We start from the raw sequence: 25,784 nt of genomic DNA, 5'->3' as shown, positions 1-25,784 counted from the left end.
GAACACACAGTATACTCCACAGGTGTCGAAGTCGGTCCTCGAGGGCCGCAATCCAGTCGGGTTTTCAGAATTTCCCCAATGAATATGCATTGAAAGCAGTGCATGCACATAGATCTCATGCATATTCATTGGGGAAATCTTGAAAACCCGACTGGATTGCGGCCCTCGAGGACCGACTTCGACACCCCTGGTATACTCCATCGATACTTAACAAGTATGCTCTTCCACAGCAACCTACACAGCATTTACACAGCATTTCACCTTTCCAAAACCCACAAAAGCTCCCTCCTCAAACTACATAACATAACTTCACCATACATGAATGGCTGCTTTGAAAAATTGTGAGCCATGGAATCGAGGGCGAAATACTCATGTGGATTAAAAACTGGTTAGCTAATAGGAAACAGAGAATGAGGGTAAATGGATGATATTCGGACAAGAAAAGCGTCGCTAGTGGAGTACTGCAGAGTTCGGTGCTCAGGCCCATGCTGTTCAACGTATTTATAAATGACCTGGAAATTGATACGATGAGCGAGGTGATTAAATTTGAGGACGATACAAAGTTATTCAGAGTAGTGAAGATACAGAAGGATTGCAAAGACCTGCAATGTGACATAAACATGTTCGAGGAATGGGCCGCGACATGGCAAATGAGGTTCAACGTGGATAAGTGCAAGGTGATGCATGTCGGTAACAAAAATCTTATACATGAATACAGGATGTCCAGTGCAGTACTCGGAGAGACCACCCAAGAAAGAGACTTGGCAGTACTGGTAGACAAGTCAATGAAGCTGTCTGCGCAGTGCACGGCGGTGGCGAAAAGGGCAAACAGAATGCTAGGAATGATTAAGAAGGGGATCACAAACAGATCGGAGAAGGTTATCATGCCACTGTACCGAGCCATGGTACGCCCTCACCTGGAATACTGCATCCAGCACTGCCCGCCATACATGAAGAAGGACATTGTACTACCTAAAAGGGTCCAGAGAACAGCGACTAAATTGGTTAAGGGCTGGAGGAGTTGCTGTGCAGTGAGAGATTAGAGAAACTGGGCCTCTTCTCCTTTGAAAAGAGGAGACTGAGAGGGGACATGATCGACACATTCAAGATAATGAAGGGAATAGACTTAGTAGATAAAGACAGGTTGTTCACCCTCTCCAAGGCAGAGAGGAGAGGGCTCTCTCTAAAGTTAAAAGGGGATAGGTTCCGTACAAATGTAAGGAAGTTCTTCTTCACCCAGAGAGTGGTAGAAATCTGAAATGCTCTTCTGGAGGCTATTATAGGGGAAAGCACCCTCCAGGGATTCAAGACAAAGTTAGACAAGTTCCTGCTGAACCGGAACATATGCAGGTGAGGCTAGACTCAATCAGGGCACTGGTCTTTGACCTAAGGGCCGTCACGTGAGCAGACTGCTGGGCACGATGGACCACTGGTCTGACCCAGCAGTGGCAATTCTTATGTTCTTTTAACTGCATCACTCTACTTGTATTTAGCTCAACTGTATTGTACTTCAAATTACTGTAATGTAATTCTAATGACAGCTCAAGGTTCCCCTCTATTGAATGACTACTACATTTCCTATCTCCTAAACATAATGTAAACTTCTTGATTTGTAAGTCATCTTGAACCTAGATAGGCAGAAACTGAAGATTAGCGCCCTCTTTTACAAAAGCGTGGAAGAGGTTTTTATCATCGGCTGGCACACTGAATGCTCCACACTGCTCAGATGGTCATAGAGTTCCTATAAGCATCGGAGCAGTGCAGCGCATTCAGCATACCAGCCAGCTCTAAAACCTCTTCCACGCTTTTGTAAAAGGGAGGGTAAATTTAGATTAGAGGTCTCACTGCTTCGTGGGCAGAGTCACAAGCAATATTCTTGGAAGAAATTTACAGGTCTGGCACTTGATCCTCTTTGCATACCATAAGAACATAAGTGTTGCCATATTGGGACAGATTGAAGGTCCATTATGTCCAGTATCCTGTTTCCAACAGTGACCATCCCAGATCACAAATACCTGGCAAGATTCCAAGAAATAAAACAGATTTTATGCTGCTTATCATACTTTTCAAAACATCAGAGATTGGATGTTTCATCTAGAAGGAAGCTTCTTTTGTAGCATCCATGGTTTCCACAGGAATTTCTTTTCCTCTCCCCCTCTGCTGCCATCACTAGCTTGAGGATTGCTTTGATATATCCCACAATTTATGGACTGGTCTGTTGGCGATGCTAAGGAAGGAGCAATTAGATCTTACCGTTAATTTCATTTCGTTTTAGTCCCATCAAATCAGTCCAGAAACCCACTCTATCTGTGCACAGTTTGTGACTCTTCAATCTTCTCAATCTTCAGTTCAGCTGTTTTGAAGTTTAAAGATTTCTTAGTTTTTTCTATTAAGTTTCTTCATGATTTCACTGCTTTGGTATGAAAGTATTGATTAACTTTGCTACACACTATCCTATATGAGAGAGCTCAGTTTGTCTTCCTGCCTCCATCTGCTTGTGGATAGACATAACCCCCAATTTATTGACTGATCTGTTGAGACCACAAAAAAGTAGATAAGATCTAATTTCTCCTTAATAAACCTCTTATCATAAGGCATTCTTAACATGCCACCTTTCCTGAAACAGAATCATTCTCAGAATATATTGTCATAAAGAGTTTTTAATAAAAAGGTAGAACATTGCCAAGAATTATACAAGTGATCTAAGGTAAGTTATTCTGCTCATGTCCAAATCTATGGAAAATAATTTATGGAATGATCTTATTTCTTCACATCCACCCAGATTTGATTACATTAAATTAAAGAACTTCATTTTCACATATGGATAATTTTTTTTTCTTTTTCAGCATGTGTTTTATTTTGATGAAGTCTTTAGTGAGGATTTCAGCAATCAGGATGTGTATAAGAAGACAGCTTATCCACTCATTCATCACGTTTTTAACGGGTAGGGTGGTAAATCCATCTTTTTATTTTATGTCTTGTGTTTTGTCTTTCATCTAATTTCCTATGGCTTATTATTTGTGCATTTAAGTTCATTAATGGATGTAACAATATTTTGACATATTATACTTTTAATTTTCATAAAATCATTGCTTTAAAACTTTGACATGTGATATACAAGGAATACATTTTAGCGTGAATCATAAGCCATGAAAAGACTAGCCCAATGTGTCATTTGGCTTTCAGAATTTAAATGTATCATCCTGCGTGTTTAAGGATAGAAAAATAAAACATCACAGGGCTGTATTAACTTTTACTCATTGGGGAAATCTGCACAACTACGCAATGCAGAATTTGTGGAGATTCCCACACCTTTACAGCACAATGCATTTAATTTGTAGAATTTAGCATGTGATCAGATGACAGATGTGTGTTAGGCGGCAGCATCAGCCTCAAACCACACAGTCATAATGAAGAACCAGCAGCACCACACAGCTGTAGGTAGGAGAAAGGTAGTATCAATCATTGTGGAAAGGAGGATGGCCAAGGCAGCATCAGCCCTGTGAGCTAGTAGAGAAAAGAATCTGCAGTAACAGTGTCAACCTTTGTGAAACAATCCACATGGAAACATAATTCACATGGAAACATGATATTAGAGGCTGAAGCCTCTAATATCAATGCCAGCCATAGCTCTGCCCCAACCAATCTTCGAGGCCCATGCCCTTCCATCGCCCATTTGTCAATGACAGTGCCTCAATGAATGCCAGCGTCTGAAGAAGCAATGCTCTCCTCAGCCCACTGGGAGCTGAAGCTCCTCTAATATTCAGGAAAGGGCCTGGAATGAGTCCAGTAGTCTGAGCAGACACAGACTCAGCCTATTCAGGAGGAGTAATTTGCTGAGGCTGTGTCTGACTCAGACTCCTCTTGGGTGTCTGAGTCAACCAGAAAAGATCTCGAAGGAGGGCTCCCTTGATCTCACATCTTGACCCCTCCCCAGCTCAGGAGGAGTTGTTTAAAAGCTCATGAGCATGGGGAGTTTTGAACTGTATGTGTGTAGTAATAGCTTTTCTAGTGCAATAGGTGTGTCATTTTGGATAATAGGGTATTCTCCCTATGCTCGCGAGCTATGCAGAAAAGAATCCATTCTGGCTTTTCAGCACCTCCTTATTCACTAGAGGGCTTTACTGCTCCCTTCAGTTTTTCCTTTTGCACATGAGCCAGAAGGAGTCTTTCTGATCTGCTCTGTATATTTCTTTATTTCTATCTTTTTCACAGTTTTTGGTGACTCATAGCGCCCCACTTCGAGGGTCAAGCTCTGCCTGTGTGGTGGAGAAGCAGAATGAGATCTGCAGCTGACAGGCCAATCCCTCTGTGGTACCTGTTAGCCAGCCTGCAAAAATTTTTGTGGAGCTCAAGGTCCAGTCCCCTACTATCTTTGCTTGCTTATTGGGTTGCAGGAGCTTGAGCAGAGGCTGATGGGCATCCTTAGGGGGCTCAGCGAGGTTCTTCAGGTGCTGGCTGTGTTTCACTTCCTCCAGGAGTTTGAGGATCAGTCAGACTTTGGTCCGACTGGCAGCCCAAAGATTTCAGTGTTGGAGGAACAGTCACATTGAGGCAGTAATTTATTCTCCCAGATCCAGTTACTTTAAGAGCTGAGGCAGGCTGCAACACATCTCCAGCACAGATCACAATGAATAAGGTTGTTGCAGCCTTCCATCAGGGAGTTCTTTAAAAGCTGTTTTTTACAGGTTTCTGCCCCTTCCTTTAGGGCTCCTCGCCTCCAAAATCCCTATTTTTGTTGTTTTTTTATTTAGTTAAGGAATTTTGGAGTTGTTTTTGGGTACGAAAATGTTGCTGCAGCGATCATCTTGGATTTCCTAATTTTTATTTTTTTTTAAGTTTTCCAGGCACAATGAGCAGACAGAGGACTTGAGTGTATTAAGAAATGTTTTTCTTATTTTGATGATTTTTGTTTAAAATCTTATGTCTTAGATTACACTTTCTGTACAAGATGTTTAAGCTTGGAAAATAAATTTTGAAAATCTAATAAAGAAATAATAAATGAGCAGACAAAGAGCTCGTCATCTAGCCCTTCTGTTCAGGTCTTTACACCTAATTTTGTAAGCTTCCTGTATGATGCTTATTTGAAGTATAAAGTCAGTCTGCCAGTTCTGTGCCTGTTCTGGTGGTAGCACAGGGGAGGAGCGCTCCCCTGTAGCACAGGGTCTGCTTAGCAGGTGTCATTGACAGAAAGGAAAGTCAGTCGAAAAAGGATTGGGATCTTTGGAGCTCTGACTCGATGCCTTTGCCCTCCCAGCACAAACCTTCCGTTTTTGGGGGTTCCAGAGTTCAGATGGATGCTGACAGTCAGCAGACCATGGTGACACTAGACCAGGGTGATGACCCGACTTGTGCAGGCTTTTCAAGCCTAAGGTTCTGTTGAATATTGTCACAGAGGCTTTGCAGGAATGGAAATTGGAGCTGCCACAGTCCTCAACTGTGAATGAGTTGCAAAACACAGATACATGCTTTCCCTCGCATCCAGATATTACAGCACTCATAGCAGAGCATTGGGAATCCCTGGAGGGCCCTCTGAGGGTAGCCAAGGCTATGGTCTATCTGTATCCTATGGCAACTGACTTTCAGCAGATGTTTGTCACACCAAAGGTGGATGTTTTGGTGGAGCAGATCACCAAGCGTACATCACTCCCTAGTGAAGGAGGAGTGGTTCTAAAGGATGGGGCAGGATGACAGGTTGGATTTGGTCCTCAAAAGGCAATTTGAGGCCCTGGCCCTGGGATGAAAGCAGTTGCAGCAGCTTCTTATGTGGCACGTACTTGTCACACTAAACTACACCACACTTCTCTGATGGAGAAAGATGCTTACCCACACTTAGTGTTGGTAGGAGTCTTCTATGTGGCAGATGCTTTATATGACATATTCAGGGTCTTGAGCAAGTTGTCTGCTTACTATGTTTCCGTCCACAGAATGCTCTGGATCAGGTGGTGATTCTTCTTCTAAGGCTACTTTGAGCAGGCTTCCTTTTGAGGGCCAAATGCTCTTCAACAAGGGTCTGGATGATCTTATGATGAATGTAACAGAACATTGTCCCAAGATCCTGATGGACACTCACCCAAGGACCACTAAGGGATCCAAGCATGGTAATTTTCACAGCTCTTGGTGATTTTCCAGTTCTCTGGTGGGGGGAGGGGGGAAGGGTTGGATCTCTGAGCAGAGATCTTACCAGAACTCTAGGCAGAGATTTGAAGGTACCAGATGGCCTTAGTCCTACGGTTCCTGTACTGCAGCAGCCTCAAAGAAGCAACAATGATGCCTGGATGATACCCTTCCTCCTATCTGCAGAGTGATGGCTACCAGCTTTTTGGAGGGCTTTGGCGGAGATCTGATCAGACCAGTGGCTCTTGGCCCTCTATTAGAGTTATTTTTGGACTCTCTAGCCAGATGGCTGGAGAAAACAGTAAAGGTCCAAGCAATTGTACAATGGCTCTTAGATATTCAAGCCATAGAACCCGTCTCATACAGCGAATTGTGCCTAATCAAAATTTGGAGAACTGGTGACCAATTCTGGTTCAAAATGTAATCAACACAGGACTGAAAGTGCCTTGTTTCCAAATGGAGACCATGAGATCAGTCATTGGCTCTGTACTCTGCACTCGGGTAGGTGGCTAATGTTGTTTCACCTTGTTTTATTGAATTTAAATGTTTATATTATGTGGGTTATGCATGTTACGTACACAGCAGAACAGAGTTATAATAATTATGCAGGTAGTTTCCCCATGTCCTTTCTTTGTGTGTTATTTGTTAGTTATCTCCGTTGCTTTGGGACAAACTGAGAGGCTGCAGCACAGAGGGGCTTGACGTACCGAGTCAGGCAGTTTGTTCCAGGCATACGGTGCAGCAAAGTAGAAAGGACAGAGTTTGGAGTTGGCCATAGAGGAGAAGGCTACAGATAAGAGACTTATAAGTGGCGTGCCTGGGGGGAGGAGTGGGAAGAGAGGAGAGAGAGTGAGGAGCTGCATAGCGAATACACTTGCAGGTCAGTAAGAGGAGTTTGAACTGTATGTAGAAACGGATAGGAAGCCAATCAAGTGACCTTGAGAAGAGGGGTAATGTGGGCATAGCAACATTGCAGAATGAGGCGTGCAGCAGAGTTCTGAACAGATTGAATGGGAGAGAGATGGTTTAGCGGAAGGCCAGTGAGATTCAGGTTGCAGTAGTCTAGATATGAGGTGATGAGGGTATGGATGAGGGTGTTGATAGCATGCTCAAAAAGGAAGGGTCTGTTTTTAGTGATATTGTAGAGAAATTACAGGTTTTAGCCGTCTGTTGAATATGTGAAGAGAAGGAGAGAAATGAGACAAAGAGCCCTCTGGGATGAGCGGTGGATCCATGCAAAAAGATGATTGGCAGCTTCTTCAAGGAAACTTTGTGGTTTTGGGGTGACTACCCATTAGCTCAGGATCTCTGCTCCCATTTTATAGGAAAGATTATTATCTAGGTAAGAACTTAATCTTTCTTTGTGGTCATGTAAGCCTATGATTATGGCGTATAGTTTGGCTATATTTGGCATTGTAGTCTTGATATTACGGTTTCTGGTATGGGTATCTCTCCACTGCTGTTGACACTGTAGACTACAGCCTTCTCCTTGATACGCTGACCTCACTTGGATTTCAGGGCTCTGTTCTTTCATAACTCTCTTATCTCTATCATCTCTCCTTTTAATGTATGCAGTGGTGGATCCTCCTCCACAGCTATCCCACTATCAGTCAGGGTACCTCAAGGCTCTGTCCTGGGACTTCCATCTATACTCATTCCCTTGATGCTCTGATCTCCTCCCATGATTTTCAACATCACCTCTATGCTGATGACTCCTAGATCTACCTCTCTAAACCAGACATCTCTACAGGAATCCAGACCAGAGTCTCAGCATGCCTGACTGATATTGCTGCCTGGATGTCCCATCGCTGCTTAAAACTGAACCTTGGCCAAGACTAAGCTACTTATCCTTCCTTATAAACCTACCTTTCCTCTCCCCTCACTCTCTCGATGGATAACATTCTCATCAGCTCAAACCTTGGGGTTCTCTATGTCTGTTTCTCTAATGAAGATATACAAAGTTTTGGGGCATGATCTCGACTAGATCCAGAATTAGGGGCCCCTTTATTTGGGCCACTTTTTTGTATCCACGAAAGAAAAGATGCCAACTTTGTATTCAGGTTATGGAAAAAATAGTTGGTCAACCAGGATGAAAGCCACATTTCTAGAACAACTCTTTATGCTGAATCCAAACATACTTCTCAGAACAGTGACAGATGCTTTGTTGGATCACTAGTCAGCCACAAAGTTGATAAAAAAAAGTTTGTCGTGGAATGCGCAAGTGTATTTGACAAGTCATGCCTCCTAATGTAGAAGCATCCTGGAATAAAAAATTCAGGAAATGGGAAAAGACTGTAGCCAGTAGGTGCCCCACAAATGTTTAAGTCCACAGTGCTTTTTGTTAATGAGAGAAAACTTCATCAAAATTGATGAAAGAAATTTTATGCAAATTTTTAGCTGCTTTTGAAGCCATATATCACAACTTTTACATTCTCCAGTCCTTTTCTTTTTGGCACCATTAGAGCAATTTTAATCTACAAAACTCACTTATCTACATCTTAGACTCGCTGTTCATAATAGGCTAAAAATGACTTCAAAGTAGAGCAAGTTTGTCTGTGCAAGTACTTGTTGACTATGGGACTCATTTTCAAAACACAAAGACATCCAAGTGCTGATTTTCAAAACCAACTTTCTAGACGTCTTGCCGAGTTTTTTTTTGTTTTTTTTTGCTGAGCGTCCAAAGTTCAAGGGCGTGTGTTGGAAGCGTGTTATAGGCAGGCTTAGTACTTGGACCTCTTGTGGTGATAATCAAACATTTTCCAAGGCTTTCAGGATATCTGGAGCTAGACCTGTTTTAAAAGCTTCTAAGTGCCATTAAGGTACCCAAACTGACCAGATGACCACTGTAGGGATTAAGTCATAACCTCCCCACACACACACACTCCCCCAGTGGTCACTGACCCCTCTCCCACCCCACAAATATCTGAATACAACAGTACATACCTCTAGAACAGCAGCATCTGGTATGGAAAAACCTAAGAGAGCAGCAAGCAGGTGTCTGGAGTAACCTGGTGGGCTTTGTAGTAAACCATAGAGAGGGGGACCCATTCCCATATCCTACTCTACCCACTACGTTGATGGTGGAAAGTGAGCCCACCAAAATCTTACTGTACTGCCATATAGGTGACACCTGCAGTCATAAGGGCTATTAAGGATTTGTCAAAATCTGATCAGCAATTATTATTGCTGATCAATCGTTGTCAATCGGGATTACATAGTATTGAGGAATCTGATCAAATTTGTTCCTACCAAGAGGCAATACATAGCCATTTCAAAAATTCAAATTTAGTTATGTTGCAATCCCTTCCAAAAGAAAGACCATATTTGCTCTAAAGCTCTCAAACTGTGTGCTGCGGTACACTGGGAAGGAGGAGAGGCACCGGTGCCAGCTGACTGCCTACAGGACATGCCTCTCGTGGCGAGAGGCATGTCCTGTAGGCAATCAGTGGCCACCAGCACATATCCTTCTCTCTGGCCCTCTTCCCTTCTGGCACCCCCCAGTGGCGTCTCAGGGCCCGCTTGGAGGGTCTTCACACACACGCAGACATCGACATTATGATGTTATGCATGCGCATGATGTCATCACTGCGATATCCGCACACTTCCAGGTGCCTTGAGCCACGGCCACTACCTTTTAGTGTGCCGCAGCTCATTAAAGTTTGCTGGACACTGCTCTAAAGGATTATAGTTTATGGATGGATATTCCAATGATAGATTAATTACAGGCTTTGACTGAACTTATCTTCAATCCTGGTCAGAAATTGTGCCCTAGATGCAGGCAAGATCTTGCTAAAAAAAAAAGAACAGTTATCTGAACAGCCCTCTAGCTCATCTGATAATGTGGATAAGGTGAATTCTTCAGATAAGGCCAAATCCAACCTGACTCAGCTTGGACTCAAACCTCTCAAGTTTCAGTGGATAAGCAAAAGGAACTCAAAAGGCTATACAAAGTAAAATAGATCAAGCACAGGATTCTATTGCTAGTCACATTGCGACTGTAGATGGATCTACTTCCTTGGACTTAATGGAGAAGCATAACATAATATAACAGTCCACTTATTGTATTTTTCGCTCTATAAGACAGACCTGACCATTAGAGATTTCTATTCCGCCACCTTGCGGTTCAAGGCGGATTACAAAAGATTTATAAATGGTGGGTTACAATGGAAGATCAGTAGTCATTTCTAGATAGGTAAAGGTAAAGAGTAAGTCAGGTAAAAAGTGGGTCAGGTATAGAGTAGACGCACCCTAGATTTAGAGGAGGAAAACAAGAAAAAAACTCATTCTGAACCAAATTCTCCCTGCCAGGCTCTGCACCCAACCCCACACTCCTTGTCAGGCTCTGCACTCTGTCCCCCCTCCCTGCCAGGCTCTGTACCCTGTCCTCCCTCTTGTAGTCTAGTGGTAGGCCGGAACAGGGCAGCCGGGGACAGGGCATAGGGCAGTGCCTAGTGGATGACAGGCAGATAGGGACAGGGTAGGCAGGGAATTCTTTCTGTTTCCTGCTTAGCTTTGGAAAATGCACCTCTTTAATACCTTTATATTTTTATTTCCTCTCTTTAAATTTTTTTAAATCAATTCACATGTCCAGCACAAGGCCTCTTGCCTCAGCTGTACATTTGTTATAAATTTAAATTAGTGGTTAATTTACTGCAATTCCAGCAGGAGGGCTCCTTTCCCTGGTATCTTTCTGCAGGGTACCTTTCTGCAGAGCTGGGAAGCCTCCTGATTAATTTAATTCTGGCAGGAGGGTCCCCTTCTCTGGTACCTTTCTGATGGACCCCTCCCTGTACCTTTCTGCAGGCCCCCCCGGTACATTTCTGAAGGACCCCTCCCTCCCTATATCTTTCTGCAGGCCCCCCCCCAGTACTTTCCTGCAGGACCCTCCCCCCCCCGGTACCGTGATGCAGCGTTGGACCACCAGGATTGCATCGGCAGCCTCCCCTGCTGGACAGCCACCCAAGTCCCCATCTGCTGCGGCAGTGAGAGGCAGGCGCGAGTCCTGAGTGCGCCTGCATGGTCTTGTGCCGCCGCCTGAATGGGCCTCATGCCTGCCTGGTCCCGCGCTGCCACTTGAATGGTGCTGTCAGCTCCCGTGAGTCTCGCGAGAACCAACAACACCATTTGGGCAGTGGCGCAGGACCAGGCAGGCGCGCTCGGAGTTTTCGCCTGCCTTTCACTTCTGCGGTAGATGGGAGAGCTTGCCGATGCAGCGCTGGGCCGAGCTGACACCATTCAGGTGGCGGCATGGGACCAGGCAGGCATGCTCGGGGCTCGTGCCTACCTGGCAGATGGGGACTCGGGCAGCCGTCCAGCAGGGGAGCCTGCCGATGCAGCGCTGGACCGCCAGGATTACATCAAGGTACCAGGGATGGGGGCACATGATATTAGCTAATAAGATGCACCTTATTTCCACCCCCTTTTTGGGAGTGGAAAAAGTGCATCTTATGGAGCGAAAAATACGGTATATACTTACAGTTCTAAGCCATTTACAAGAGTCAAGAAAACTGTATCGTACATAGACAGTAAATTATAAACTCGCTTGTGAAATTTATCAAATAAATGGGTTTACAGCTTCTTTCTAAAAATCTGATAAGAACTAGAACTTGATGCCAACTTACTAAGGGGTCCTTTTATCAAGCTGCGGTAGGGGTTTAACGCGCATAATACCGCGCATTAAACCACCTGCCGTGCTAGCCGCTAACGCCTGCATTGAGCAGGCGTTAGTTTTTTTGCTGGCCGTGCGGGTTAGTGCGTGAGGAATGTCCAATGCGCTAATCCCGCTAGCACGGCTTGATTAAAGACCCCTAAAACTCTTATCTCAGCACGCCACTTGATAAGCTAAGACTCTCTGAAAAAAGGGTTTATAGGTACAGCCTTAACCTGTGGGAAATAAAAATATAGTACTTTTACGCAATGATGGTTTTATGTCTGCAAGTTTGAAATGGTCAACTAGATAGGTTGGCACCAAACCATGCAATGTTTTATAACAGAATCAGGCCATTTTAAAGAGTACCCTTGCTTCAACTGGGAGCCAGTACAGTATCTGATAGTACTTAGTCACATGATCAATTTTTTTCAAATTAAAGACCAGTCGCACTGCAGTATTCTGAATGAGTTGCAATCTATTTAAGTTCTTTTTAGGTAAAGCTAGATATAAGATATTAAGGAGTCTAATAGACTTAATATCTGTGATTGTACCAGAAGTCTGAATGCTGAAAACTTGAAATAAGATTTAATTGTCTGAAGTTTCCATAACAAGAAATAACTTTTCTTGACTTAAAGCGTTAATTTGTGCATCAAAAAACAAATTGCGATCCAAAAGGACTCCCAGGATTTTAATAATTGGAATGATAGGATCAATAATCATTCAGTGTTATGGAGACCTCTTTGATTTTGTTGTGAGGCAAAGCTAAAAAAAATGGGGAGGAGGGGGGGTTATGTTAAGTTAGTTAAAAATCTTTCATCCATAGTTCCGCTGTCTGCATTATTGATATTAAAATCTGCAAAGTATCAAAAGATAATGAAGTAATGGGAACAACAATAGTTAATGTTTCACTTAAATTCTTTTAATTATCCTGTTATTGGCGTTTTATTTTTATGTTCTGTGCTTGTTTTCCCTATTATTTTTTAATTTGTATTTTGCTTAGAAATTAGATAAGCGACCGAATCAAATTTTAATAAAAACTTGAATTTTAAAAGGATCTGATCTGCTACCCAGAGAGGCCATATAAAAATTATAAAGCCGGACAAAGTGGGGAACCCTGAGGGACTCCACATGGATTTCTTCATTTAAAGGAGTAGTGATCATTGAAGTGAGCCTAGCATGTTTGAGATTCCAGAAAGCCTTAGAACCATTTTAGAAACATCAATAGCATCAAAACATCTCAATAAGATGTCGTGATCAACCAGATCAAATGTGCTACCGAGGTCTAATTGAAGAATCATAGCGCTCATCCCTTTAATGAATAACTGATAAAGATTGTCAAGTAAATACGTTAAGACTATCTGTCTCAGTGCTGTGATATAAATGAAACCCCGATTGTGAAGTATATAGAATGCAGAATTATTCAAGATATTTTTAGTTCAGTATTCACTAAACCTTCCATTGGTTTAACAAAGAAGGGAATAGCTGCTATTGGTCTGTAATTACTAATGCAATGTACAGGTTCTCTAGAATTTTTAACTATATGTGTTGTTATAATATGTCCTGAGTCCATATTATTACCATTCTGTAATAATAAGGTGATCCGTTGAAAAACTTCTTTACAAAATTGTAATGGTGCTATTTTCAAGGTAGTTGATAAACAATCCAAAGGACAATGAGATTTTGCATATTTAGTGAATTTATCAAAATCTTCCCAGTCAGGGTTTTTAAATTCTGTCCAATTTAGATCAGCATAAATATCCTCTTTGGAATCGTTTAAGATCATTAAATTTGTGGGTTCCGTACTTGTAAATGTTGATCTCAGTTTGTACAATTTAGTACTGAAATAGTGGGCAACTTCATCAGACAAAGGTGCAATATCCAGTTACTTGTTGAAGGTGACTTAAATCAAACATAGATAGACTTGACCAGCCTAAATAGCTCTTTTGAATTTAATGTGGTAACTCCTATTTTGGCAGAATAATAATGTCATCTTTTTTCTTTCATTTTCTTTTTATAATTGTGAATACTCTAATGCCAAATCACTTTATCCTCACAGTTACCAGAATTATGATATAACCTTTCTAAGCGCGTTATTACACATTTCACTTCAAGTAGCTCAGAGTTATACCAATTTTGAGCCAAGTGATTCTGTTTTTTTTTTTACAGAACGCATAGGAGCAATATTATCTAATGCAGCGATGGCGAACCTATGGCACGTGTGCCAGCTGTGGCACGCGAAGGCCTTGCATCTGGCACGCGGGAAGGTCCGCAATAGAGAGCTGCACAGGAACGGGGCTGGATGTACTAAGTCGCGCGGCTTTTCTCCCTACCTGCTCTGCTTGCAGCACAGAGCCGAACGGAAGTCTTCCCGACGTCAGCGCTGACGTTGGAGGGAGGGAGGGCTGACGTCGGGAAGACTTCCGTTCGGCTCTGTACTGCAGGCAGGGTAGATAAGGAGGAGTAGCCTCGCGGCTACCAAGGGAGGGGGGCGGTCCGCCCCGCCCCATGTGCAGCACAGCCGGCCAGGTCCCCTTACTTTTGTGGCGCTAACCTGACCAACAGGGCCGCCATCAGGGCAGGCGGGCGCAACGCCCAGCAAATTTAGATGCCCGCCCGACTGTCATCTGCCGAATCCTGCTGCCGCCACTGCTTAATGCGCAGCCTGAAGAGCCGCCGAAAAACCCGCCGGACTTTAAACAAAAAAAACCCCCAGCAAGTGACTCGAACCCGGCTTCCCTCCGAAACCGGAAGTTACGTCGGGGGAGGGGGGGTAGAGAAGAGAAGCCGGCACAGACCATTAGAGCCCCGGAGCATGCGGGAGATAGGCCAGCCACGGAGGGAAGCTTACTTGCTCTTGCTTACTTCGGGCCTTTCTCGCTGCCGGGTCCTGCCTACTTTCTGTTTCCGTGAAGGCAGGACCCGGCAACGAGAAAGGCCCGAAGTAAGCAAGAGCAGCAAGTTGTAAACTTCCCTCTGTCGCTGCCCTTTGGGAGATAGGTCAGCGACCAAGGGAAACTTGCAACTTGCCTTTGTCTGTAGCGAATCTGCCGGGTGTGTGAGACGGGGGGGGGGGGGGAAATGGGAGGAGTAATGCTGCTGCACCCAATTAGGGGGAGGGGGAAGAGAAATGCTGCTTCTGCTGTGCCCAATTGGGGGGGGGGAGAGAAATGCTGATGATACTGCTGTACTCAGTGGGGGGAGGGGGAAGAGAAATACTGCTGTACCCAATTGGGGAGAGAGAGGGAAAGAGGGAGAAGGAAGATCAGGAAAAGGAGGAAAGAGATGCAAAGACCATGGGACGGAGGGAAAGGAGATACCATACCATGGAGTGGAAGAGAGAGATGTCAGGGCCAGGTTTAAGGATAGGCCCTGTAGGCACAGGCCTAGGGCCCAAAATAGTCAGTGGGGCCTGCCAGTGCTGTGCTTTGGGGCCTCACCCTTGCTGGATTCGCTGGCAGCAGCAGCAGCCTCATCATCATCCCGGGCGAATCCCAACCCGATCCGACCCTCCTATCTCTCCCTCCTTCCCTCATCAGTGACGTGCCAGAGGGAATCACGGCAGGAGAAAGTCCTGAAGCAGCCTGTTTAGAGTATCGTGATGGGAGGGAGGGAGAGTTAGGAGGGTCGTGGGGGGGAGAGTAGCAGTCTGCCCCGGATGTTCGACCTGGCGTCATGAACTTCTTCGGCTAGCATCAGCATTTACAATTCACTGCTGTTGCCAGCTTCAGGCCTTCCTCTCCGCCGGGTCCTGCCTACTTCTGTTTCCATGAAGGCAGGACCCGACAGAGAAGAAGGCCCGAAGCTGGCAACAGCAGCAAATTGTGAATGCTGCTGCCTGAAGAAGTTCATGACGCCAGGTCATGGGTGACAGAAGGAGGAAAGGGAGCAGAGGGGGAGAGACTTGCTGCATCCAACTGGAGGGAGAAAGAAGATGAGGGAGGGAATGGAATGAGATGCCAGGGATTGGAGGGAAGGGAGGGAGGAAGAGATGCCAGGGCATGGAGGGAAGGAGGAAAGTATGCCAGACCAAGGGAAAAGGAAGGAGGAGAAGACAAAGCATGGAGGGGGAGGGAGAGATGGAAGAAAAGGAAAGGAGTGAGATGCTAGAGAATCAGGGAAGGGAAGATACCAGACTATGGGGTGCGAAGGAAAGAAAGGAGAAGAGAGAGATGCCAGAGCATAGGGGACGGGATGGTGACAGAGAGAGAAAAATGGAGAGGTGGCAGAGCTGAAATCAATCATGTACAAAGGAGAAGAGAAGGGGCATAGGATAGACAGTTTATTGAAGGAGCATAAAAAGAGGGAAGATGCCATATGGAACGGGGAGAGGGCAGACAGTGGATGGAAGGGGCTGATGCTGTATGGAAGACAGAGCGGACAGAAGCTGGCTAGAAAGAAGAGTGAAGACAAGATGATTAAAGCAAAAACGACAAAAGGTAGAAAAAATTGTTTTGTTGCTTTACGTAGAATCAAGTAGTATTGTATCTATTGATTAAAGTTTATAAATAGGAAATAGAAATAAGGCAGTTTTTTGGGGACTAAACCCCTTTCCTCAGGTCAGGACAGGATACCATAACAGCAGGGGTGCTCAAATGGTCGAGTGCGATCGACCAGTAGATCGCAAAGGCAATGTGAGTCGATCGCGTTGCCTTGGCAATCTTTTTCTTCCTGCCTCCCTGAGCCAGGCCAGGTGCGTAGAAGCGCCGGACTCACAAGACTTCACTTCCGACGTCAATTCTGACGTCAGAGAGGAAGTTCTGGGCCAGCCAATCGCTGCCTGTCTGGCTTGGAACTTCCTCTCCGTCGTTAGAATTGACATCAGAGGTGAAGTCTTGTGAGTCCGGCGCTTGTACATTCCTGGCCTGGCTCATGGAAGCAGGGAGAAATCGGCATGGTGGCTTAGGGGGTAGGGAAAGAATCGGGGAAGTGGAGAAATTGGCGCGATGGCTTGGGGGGGCGGGGGGAGAGAGAAAGAAAGAGACAGAAAGAAAAGGGGAGGGGCAGAAAGAAAAAATATTGGATTTATAGTCAGAAGAAGGAAGTGCAAACAGAGACTCATGAAATCACCAGACAAAAAGATAGGAAAAATGATTTTATTTTCAGTTTAGTGATCAAAATGTGTCTGTTTAGAGAATTTATATCTGCAATAGCGATTTTTAGCGCAGGGAGCCTATGAGCATCGAGAGCAGCACAGGGCATTCAGTGCATCTCCCTGCTCTAAAAACTGCTATTGCGATTTAGTAAAAAGGGAGGGGGTATATTTGTCTATTTTTGTATAATTGTTCCTGAAGTGACATTGCATAGAATCGTCTGACTTGACCTCTTTGAAAACCCACGGAATATAAATGATAATTAACATTTTCTCTGCATACAGTGTGCTTTGTGGGTTTTTTTTAAAAATTTTATTGTTGGTAGATCATTTTGACTTGGTCATTTTAAAAGTAGCTCGCAAGCCCAAAAAGTGTGGGCACCCCTGCTGTAGAAGCAAGGGCAAAGTGGAAATGTCCACAAAAACAGTGCACAAAAACAGTGTCTTTCAACTCATCTGATAAATCCAATGGTCTTTATTAATCCAAAACAAAATCGTACATCCAAAGCAACTCAATGACTCGACATGATCGCGTTTCGGCCATCCGGCCTGCATCAGGAGTCTTAGAAGTCTTTGGGTAGCAAGTAGTCTTTAAATGGCAAATGGTCAAAAGTGAAACAATCATACCATTGCTCCAAGTCTGTAAATGCTGCAAAACCACACAACCTCATGTTCTTTACAGATTTTACTAACCACTTTAATGTACTAAACAAAAAATTACAAGGCATGGGAAAAACAGCAGAAAGCATGTTTAGTGACATCAAAGCTTTTGAGAGAAAATTGCATGTTTTTGAAAAAGACCTTGAGAGTGGACAGCTAAAATATTTTCCCAACCTAAAAATACATTTGGATAATTCTACAACATTTGTGGACAGTCATAAAAAACACCAGGAAATCCACAAAGCATATTCCACCATTGTAGTCGAAGCAAAGGAGAATTTTAGTAAAAGATTTTCTCAGTTCCGTAAGATGGAGACAACTCTTTCATTTATAACTTCCCCAGAAAAGTCCACATTTGAAGATCTTGATCTTTCCTGCTTACAGTGGTTGGATATTCAAAATTTGGAAATGGAGCTACTGGAATTTCAAGAAAGCTCTATCTGGAAAAGTAAATTCAATGACCTGCGTGCGGCTTTTGAACGTATTGAGTGTGAAAGGGTGACAAATGAAATCACTGCTAGCAGTTCTGAAAATGAAATCCTAAAAGCGTGGAATTCTCTGGCAGACAATTTTAAGTCCATGAAAGCACTTGGGATTGCTCTTCTTACTTTGTTTGGGTCATCCTATGCTTGTGAGCAGCTGTTTTCGGCTTTGAATCATATAAAATCTGATGCTAGAAACAGATTAACGGATGACATGAGTGCTGCATGTTTTGCTCTGAAATTAACGCACTATGAGCCAAGGATTGACAAGTTATCAGCATGCATGCAACAACAAAAATCACATTAATTTTTTTCAGAGCATGCCCAATGCATATGTTTACATGAAGCAGTGTTTTCAGTTTGCAGTTAAGACATTTTCTAAGTTATTTAAATATTATTTAAAGATGTTATTTAAAAAAGGGACTTTACATGGCCCTGTTGTATTCCAATCTGGAATTTCCAATAAAAACGGTTGGTTTAATTGAAAGCTCTTTTGTTTTCTTTATATCATATTATTAGAAATGTAATGATTTAACTATTTTCTAATTTGATTGTAAATTTTACAAAAAAACATGTATAGACTCTTTGGGAATACACACTGAGTCTTGACACAGTTAATAGTTTTAAGAAGTTTATCTTTTTTTTACTCAGGATACATTTGACATGTTATGTGAATAATACATTTAAAATATATTGTGTAACTGAATCAAATTCTTCCTAAATTCATTAAATTGAATGAAATCATTAAAACATTATAAATTGCTAATAAATTGAAATGAAAACCAAAGGATTGTGAATCAAATTAATTCTCTGACAATACAAAGATTCCAACCTTTAAAAATGATGTTACATAGTTCAGGCAACTTTATAAAGAGTTTTTAGATACTAAAATCTTGTTATTAAGGTTTAATTGACGTGCTGGCACTTTGAGGAAATTCTTTGGTTTTGTGCGGCAATTTGGGCACTCGGGCTCAAAAAGGTTAGCCATCACTGATCTAATGTAATTTTACTGAAGTTATTCCAGTGATGATGAAAATTTAAAATCATCCTGGTTTACCACAAATGAAGATTCATAATGCGACCAAAATTCAGAAGAATGAATTGGACTTCTAACCCTGATTATTTTCTTTGATTTTCGGGATTTAGTATATTGTTTTATCCCAGGACAAGCAGGCAGCATATTCTCACACATGGGTGACGTCACCGATGGAGCCCATGTGTGAGAATATCTGCCTGCTGTCTTTGGATAACACCCATTAAGGTAAGTAACTGTGCTTTTTTGCCCAACTAAAATTAAGAGTGTACATCATGGCCCAGGTTCTGTATAGGACACCTGGTCTCAGAAGCTGATGGATGTATATAGAATCGGGCCTAATGCTGCCTAAAGTAAACCCGATTCTCTAACCGATGTCCATGTTACAGACGCTGGTTAAAGAATTGGGTTGTTGTAGATGCGGCTGCCAGTCCCCCCCGCCCCCCTCTGAACGAAAGCAGCGGGAGGGATGCCTAATCCCTCCTGCCCGAAACACCCCCCCTCTGTAGATCGCCGATAGGAAGATGCTCAATCCCTCCTGTCGGAAACCCCCCTGCCCTGTAGATCGCCGGCATGAGGGTGCCCAATCCCTCCTGCCGGAAATACCCACCTCCCCCGTAGATTGCTAGCAGGAGGGTGCATAATCCCTCCTGCCAGAAAACTCCTTGTAGATAGCGTGACCCCCCCATAGATGGCTGGCCGGTTGGGTCTTCTCTCCGTCCATCCAGCAGGCCTGCCTCTGTTGGAATGAGGTAGGCCTGCCCCTTCCCGGTGTATTGTGGGATGCACCAGGTAGGGGCCTATGACCTGATTGGCACAGGCGCCTAAGGCCCGTCCCATGGGTAAGGCCTTAGGTGCCTGGGTCAACCGGAATCTTAGGTAGGCCAATGTGCCTAAGGCCCCTCCTATGAGAGGGTCCTTAGGCAAGGGCTAACCTAAGATTCCATTTTATAGAATCCGAGCCCATATGATCAGACCATGGTATTAATAACTAATCTCCCTTGTTACATTGGAGATTAGAGGAAAATTATATTAAATTTAAATGTTGTCCTTTCTGATGGGTTATAGATGGTCCAGGAATAGAATAAGCCAAAGAGGTTAAAAAAGCTTTCACATCTTTCACAGATGAATCTTCCTCTTTTTCAAGATGTAGATTAATATCTCCAAGTATTAAATTATAATTAGAAGATGCTGAATTATGCATCACAAATTTATAGAATTCATATAATCCATGCCATAAATGCATTGATTATGATAAGTTATTAGAGGAACAAAGGCAAAGTTGCAAATTTCAACTTGTGCTCAAAAAGTTCAGACTCTTACATTGGCCCCAGACAGCTGGACTACTGAAGAGACTATGTAGTACTTTAATATATCAATCCAAGGCAAGCAAGAGGCCTTAAGCAAAATGAAGGTGTCCTTGCCTTGCCTGGAAGAAAACAAGGGGAAGGAAGTAGCCTAGTGAGGGAAGGAGTAGCCTAGTGGTTAGGGCTACAGCCTCAGCACCCTGAGGTTGAGGGTTATGACCCTGTACTGTTCCTTGTGACCCTGAGCAAGTCACTTAATCCTCCACTGCCCCAAGTACATTAGATAGATTGTGAGCCCACTGGGAACAATAGGGAAAATGCTTGAGTACCTGATTGTAAACCATTAGATAACCTTGATAGGCAGTATATAAATACCTAATAAAATTTAAAAAATTTCTCTAGATGTTCAAAGGATTAAAAATTTTATTGAAGATGATGAATTCTCTTGATTTATTCCCTGGCAAGAAGGATTTTGTGTCTGTTAGGATAAGTGATGAAAAACGCAGAAGCGTCTATTACTGTATAACTTGAAGGAACTTTGGGTAGCTTATCAGCAACGTCATGGTTCTGAAATTGGATTTTCTAAGTTTTGTGAACTTTGCCCAAAATGATGCATTTTGGCTGGTTCTGCTGGAACCTATTCTATGTGTCTGCAATTCGTACAATGTTTACATTTTTGGGAAAACAAATTCCAATAATCCATTTATAATGTCATGGACATGATTTAAATCAAGTTTTTCTGACTAGTGATTTAAATCAAATCCATCCTGGTTCATACTGGCTGTGATACTTTGGATACCCACCAGTTGGGCACTGAAGACTTCATAGCAGAACTTGCAACAAAAATATTCCTTCTTACTGGCCATCACTTTATTTGTGAGCATTAGAGCTCCTATCTCGGGATCCTAAAAGAACACATACATGTAAAAAAGACTGTCATAATCTTAATAGACTATGCAAAGAACTATTCCTTTATTGTCCAAGGTGCAGCCCAAGGTTTTCATTGGGAAAATAGACATGCTACTTTGCTTTCATTTGTGATCTATTTTTATTCTGGCCCAGAACTTCAATATCTGTAAAATTAGTGACTGCTTACACCTTTTTGAAAACACTATTCTGTTAAATCTACTCCGGGTTCCGTACATGTAGTGTTCAATACATTCCCACAAACTGGATTTGCAGAAGTGAGAATATTTACAGATTTGAGCACCTCCCATATGGAGGTGGAGCCCAATGTACCGTACTCTTCAGTTTTTCTTCTGCAAGTGAACTGTGCAGAGGTGTTTCTGATCTGCTCTGCTTAGATTATTCTTGCATCCAAAGTTCATTTTTCTGAGGCTTTGGTGCCCTGAGACCCTATTTTTGGGGATTCTTTGCCTGGGAAAGGATGCAGGTTCTGCTGAGTTGCAGGGCAAGCCTTCGGGTGAACCTTGGAGAGCCAGCCTGCTGTGTTTCTTCTGGGCTTGGAGTCCATTCCCCTGGTTGCTTACTCACCTTCTGAGTTTCTTAATGGCTTGAATTTGGGCTGTGGGCATCCTGAATAAGAACCTCGGGGTTTCAGTGCGCTGCCTCAGTGCATGCGAGAGAGGGGCAGGAGCTTGGGCTTAGCTTCATCCTCATCCTCCCTGGCTGGTGAACTGTTATGGGCCTATGAAATGGGTAGAAAGTACTACCCGAGGCTCTTTTCTCATGAGAATGTGAAGCGAAGGCACGTGGCTGTCAGCCCAGCCTTACATTGCTAGCTATCAGCATTTTCTGTTGGACTTACCAATGCCAGCAAAGGCCTATGGGAGATTATATCATTCATATCTGATCTTGTTGTGGTTGGGGGTTCAAACCCACGCTGCACCTTGTGATCCTGGGCAAGTCACTTAATCCCCCCATTGCCCCAGGTACATTAGATAGATTGTAAGCCCGCCGGGACAGACAGAGAAAAATGCTTGAGTACCTGAATAAACTCATGTAAACCGTTCTGAGCTCTCCTGGGAGAACGGTATAGAAAAAATTGAATAAATAAATCTTGGGTGATATCAGTGCAAATAGACCATCAGCCTCAGAATGCCAAATTACTTCAGTGCTTAAAAGTAACAAAAGACTTTGGTACAGCCCTGAGGTGTGAAGATGTGATAATGTCTGGTGCTTAAGATGAACAGTATCCCCAGCTGCATGGTTAATCATAAACCATTGTCTAGAGTGATACTGGAAATTAATAGCTGCTCCAGTCTGCAGTCCCTCTCGGTTTGCGACCCCTCTACTATCAAATTTCCATCCGGCCTGATTCACTTACCTCTCTTGCAATCCGCTTCGAATCCGTGCATGCAAATTAGGTGAAACGCATGCAAATTGGACAGCAATGTGATTCAAGACACCAAATTTCTGATCCAACTGGGCTGGCCGATCACCTGAAGAAGCGACTGTTGGGGACCAGTCGAAAACGTCTTTCTGACTGGAAGCCCTGCTCTCTGCCCTGCAATCTCTCCTGCCTGCTCGCCCCGAATGCTGCCCTGCTTCTTATTTCCTGCTGCTCGTCTTTCCATGCTCTTCTCCTGCCTGCCCGAACTGCTGCCTGCCCTGAACTGCCATGATTTCCTGCCTGCCTGGACTCTCCCACCCTTCCCCTTTAACCCGCGGGCTCTAAGCGGGTTAAAACCATGGGCTCCATTTATCTTTTTATTATTAGTGAGGGCGGCAGCTGGCAAGAGCTTTCTGGGAGCCACGCGGGTTGGGGTCAGTGGAAGTGGCGGCGTTTGGTTCAGTCTCCCCGAAGTCCTGCTGCCCAAAGTACAAAAAAGTAAAAAAAGATCGCTGCTCCTATAGTCTGCGCATGCACGATCCATGCAGGCAGATGGGGGCGTTCCTCTGATTGCCCCCATCTGCATATTTTTGTTTTATGAATTGGTCGGACCTGCCCGGATTGGGCCCGATCTGGCAGGTTAGTGAATCCTGCCCTTTATTCACCATTGTTTCAAACACTTTACAAAAGATAGGGGTACTTAACATCAATAGATTCTATTTTTAGAACAAGTCTCAAACTTATAAATATGAGGTGAAAATTTTTTCTCTCTCTCTCTCTCTCTCTCTTTCCTCTGGACTCTCTTCTCACAGTCACAGCCTCTCACTTACCCAGACATACATTAATGCAGGTAAATTGTCCTCTCTCTCTCTCACACACACACACACAGAAGCAGTATTTGTAAAGCTTATTTCTATCTCTTTCTGTACATTTGTAACCCTGCATATGCTTGATGTATCTTTCTAAACCAGGGGTGTCCAACCTGCGACCCCGTGAAGGATTTTGTGTGGCCCCGGTCAAAGACGATGCAGTGTTTTCCTCTGCTACCCCTGGGTGTTTACCATCTTGCCGGCTCCCTCCTCTGTCTTGCTGCAGTGTTTGCGCATTTGTGCGGCCCCAGAAACATTTTTTTCAGCCAATGCGTCCCAGGGAAGCCAAAAGGTTGGACGCTCCTGTTCTAAACATTGCCTTTCTGTAATATTAAGCCTATTTCTGCACAATGTAATCTTTATGCAATCACTCTTGGCTGTCCTTGTCATTAATTTCACTTCCTACTGAACCTTCTATGAGGGTATTAAATCAGGGACCTTGCGGATTGTAAGGCCACTGCATTATATCATTGGGGGCTTGTCTGCTGCAACATCACCCCTCCAAAAGCTTACATTTTGGGGGCTCGTCTTCCGGTTCCTCAGGAAGATTTTCAGCTTTGTAAGTATAACTTAATTTTTCTTGTATGCACTGTGCACTTGGTATGATTATATGCTGCTTAGATAAGGTGAGAGATGATATTTTATACTCAAAAGTCATTGTGCAGTTTTGATTGATTATAGACAGAATGAGATAAGAATCAAAAGACCTTGTGCACCCCCTTAAATTGTGGTTTAGACTGGATGACACATTTGTGAAAAGTTCCAGTAATACCTGTGTATTGTGGGTTTTATCCTTGGTGAGATTTTACTTATCAAAAGGCTTTGTATTTTTAGTTTTAGTTTTACTTGTGCCTGCTTCAAGATGATTTGCTTTTGATAATGTGCTGTCAGTGTGTTACAGTAAGAAAATTTGATTTAATACTTGAGCTGCTTTGAAGAAAAAACTAGAGAATCCTGCTGTTTTGGATGTGGTACGAAGTTAAACAGTCACTCTTAAGACATCCCACATATGTACTAACACTTGAATTTTCTCGCAGATACAAAAAAGTAGCCCAATTAAAGGAACCCCTAACTCTGGACCTATTTGAGATTGTGCTTCCAAACTTTGGATATCTTTATTAGTGGTCCCAATATATCCCTTGAAAAAAAATTCATCAATTTCTGAGATGGTCATGTGGGGGACCCTCCTTGAAACTTGACCAGTTGACATGGAATTACCCTATTGTGAATTCATGTAATGTACTGCACATGGATTGTGCCTTCTGTACCTTAACAGACATGCTTGTTTATTGATCTCAAATATCAATAGTTGAAACATGATGCGAGGGTCTCATGTCAGTGAAAATACTAGTCTCTGCGTGAAAAGATGTAATAGGAAGGGAATCACAAGGGAAGGTCTGAATACATTCACAGTTAAAATTAATCTCTGCAGATTTAAAAATGGAGTAGTTTTAAATGCATTTGAGTAAATATTTTGAATAGCATCTGTTGTTAATTCATATAACTTAGGTCAATAAAACATTTTGTATATGAAACTTTCAATGAAAAGATTTTATCTTCTGCTTGCTTGTTTGACCTTTTACTGTTAAGAAGAAATAAAATACCTGTGGAATGTATTTCAAATTAACGTTGACTTATCATTTCAGAGGGAATGCCACCTGTTTTGCTTATGGCCAGACTGGTGCTGGAAAGACGTATACTATGATTGGAACTCAGCAGAAGCCAGGACTGTATGCACTGGCTGCTAAAGATATTTTTCAACAACTGAAGTCATCCCAAACAAGGAAAGACCTTGTTGTCTGCATCAGCTTTTATGAGATCTATTGCGGACAGCTTTATGATCTACTGAATGGAAGGAAAAGGTATCTGTGTTCAAAATCAGTAGAATGTAATAGCTGTGATATCATGAATATAGTTTTACATACGAATAGCCTTACTGGGTCAGACCAATGGTCCATCAAGCCCAGTAGCCCGTTCTCATGGTGGCCAATCCAGGTCACTAGTGCCTGGCCAAAACCCAGGGAGTAGCAATATTCCATGCTACCAATCCAGGGCAAGTAGTGGCTTCCCCCATGTGTTTCTCAATAACATACTATGGACTTTTCCTCCAAGAACTTGTCCAAACCTTTCTTAAAACCAGCTAAGCTATCCGCTCTTACCACATCCTCTGACAATGCGTTCCAGAGCTTAACTATTCTCTGAGTGAAAAAAAATTTTGCGGTTCCTCCTGCTCCGGAAGACATCGCTGGAGGCATAAGGAGCAGGAGGGACTGACCACCCCTCC

General features: G+C 43.3%; 1 protein-coding gene across 4 annotated transcripts in view; it reads left to right on the top strand.

The window, feature by feature from the left end:
- KIF24 (kinesin family member 24) overlaps nucleotides 1-25,784 on the top strand; it is a 185,323-nt gene that overhangs the window by 84,592 nt on the left and 74,947 nt on the right. For 3 of the 4 annotated variants that reach the window (XM_033935497.1, XM_033935478.1, XM_033935488.1), the window contains exons 4-5: nucleotides 2,847-2,944; nucleotides 25,147-25,362. In XM_033935497.1, coding sequence (XP_033791388.1) covers nucleotides 2,847-2,944; nucleotides 25,147-25,362 — 314 coding nt within the window. The remainder of the gene's footprint in view (nucleotides 1-2,846; nucleotides 2,945-25,146; nucleotides 25,363-25,784) is intronic. The other variant, XM_033935505.1, reaches the window with a different exon arrangement.

This window comes from Geotrypetes seraphini, chromosome 1, assembly GCF_902459505.1.
Source record: "Geotrypetes seraphini chromosome 1, aGeoSer1.1, whole genome shotgun sequence".
In the NCBI taxonomy this organism is placed as follows: Eukaryota; Metazoa; Chordata; class Amphibia; order Gymnophiona; family Dermophiidae; genus Geotrypetes; species Geotrypetes seraphini.
The sequence above is the reverse complement of the archived record's forward strand: the minus strand, read 5'-3'. Positions and strand labels throughout refer to the sequence as shown.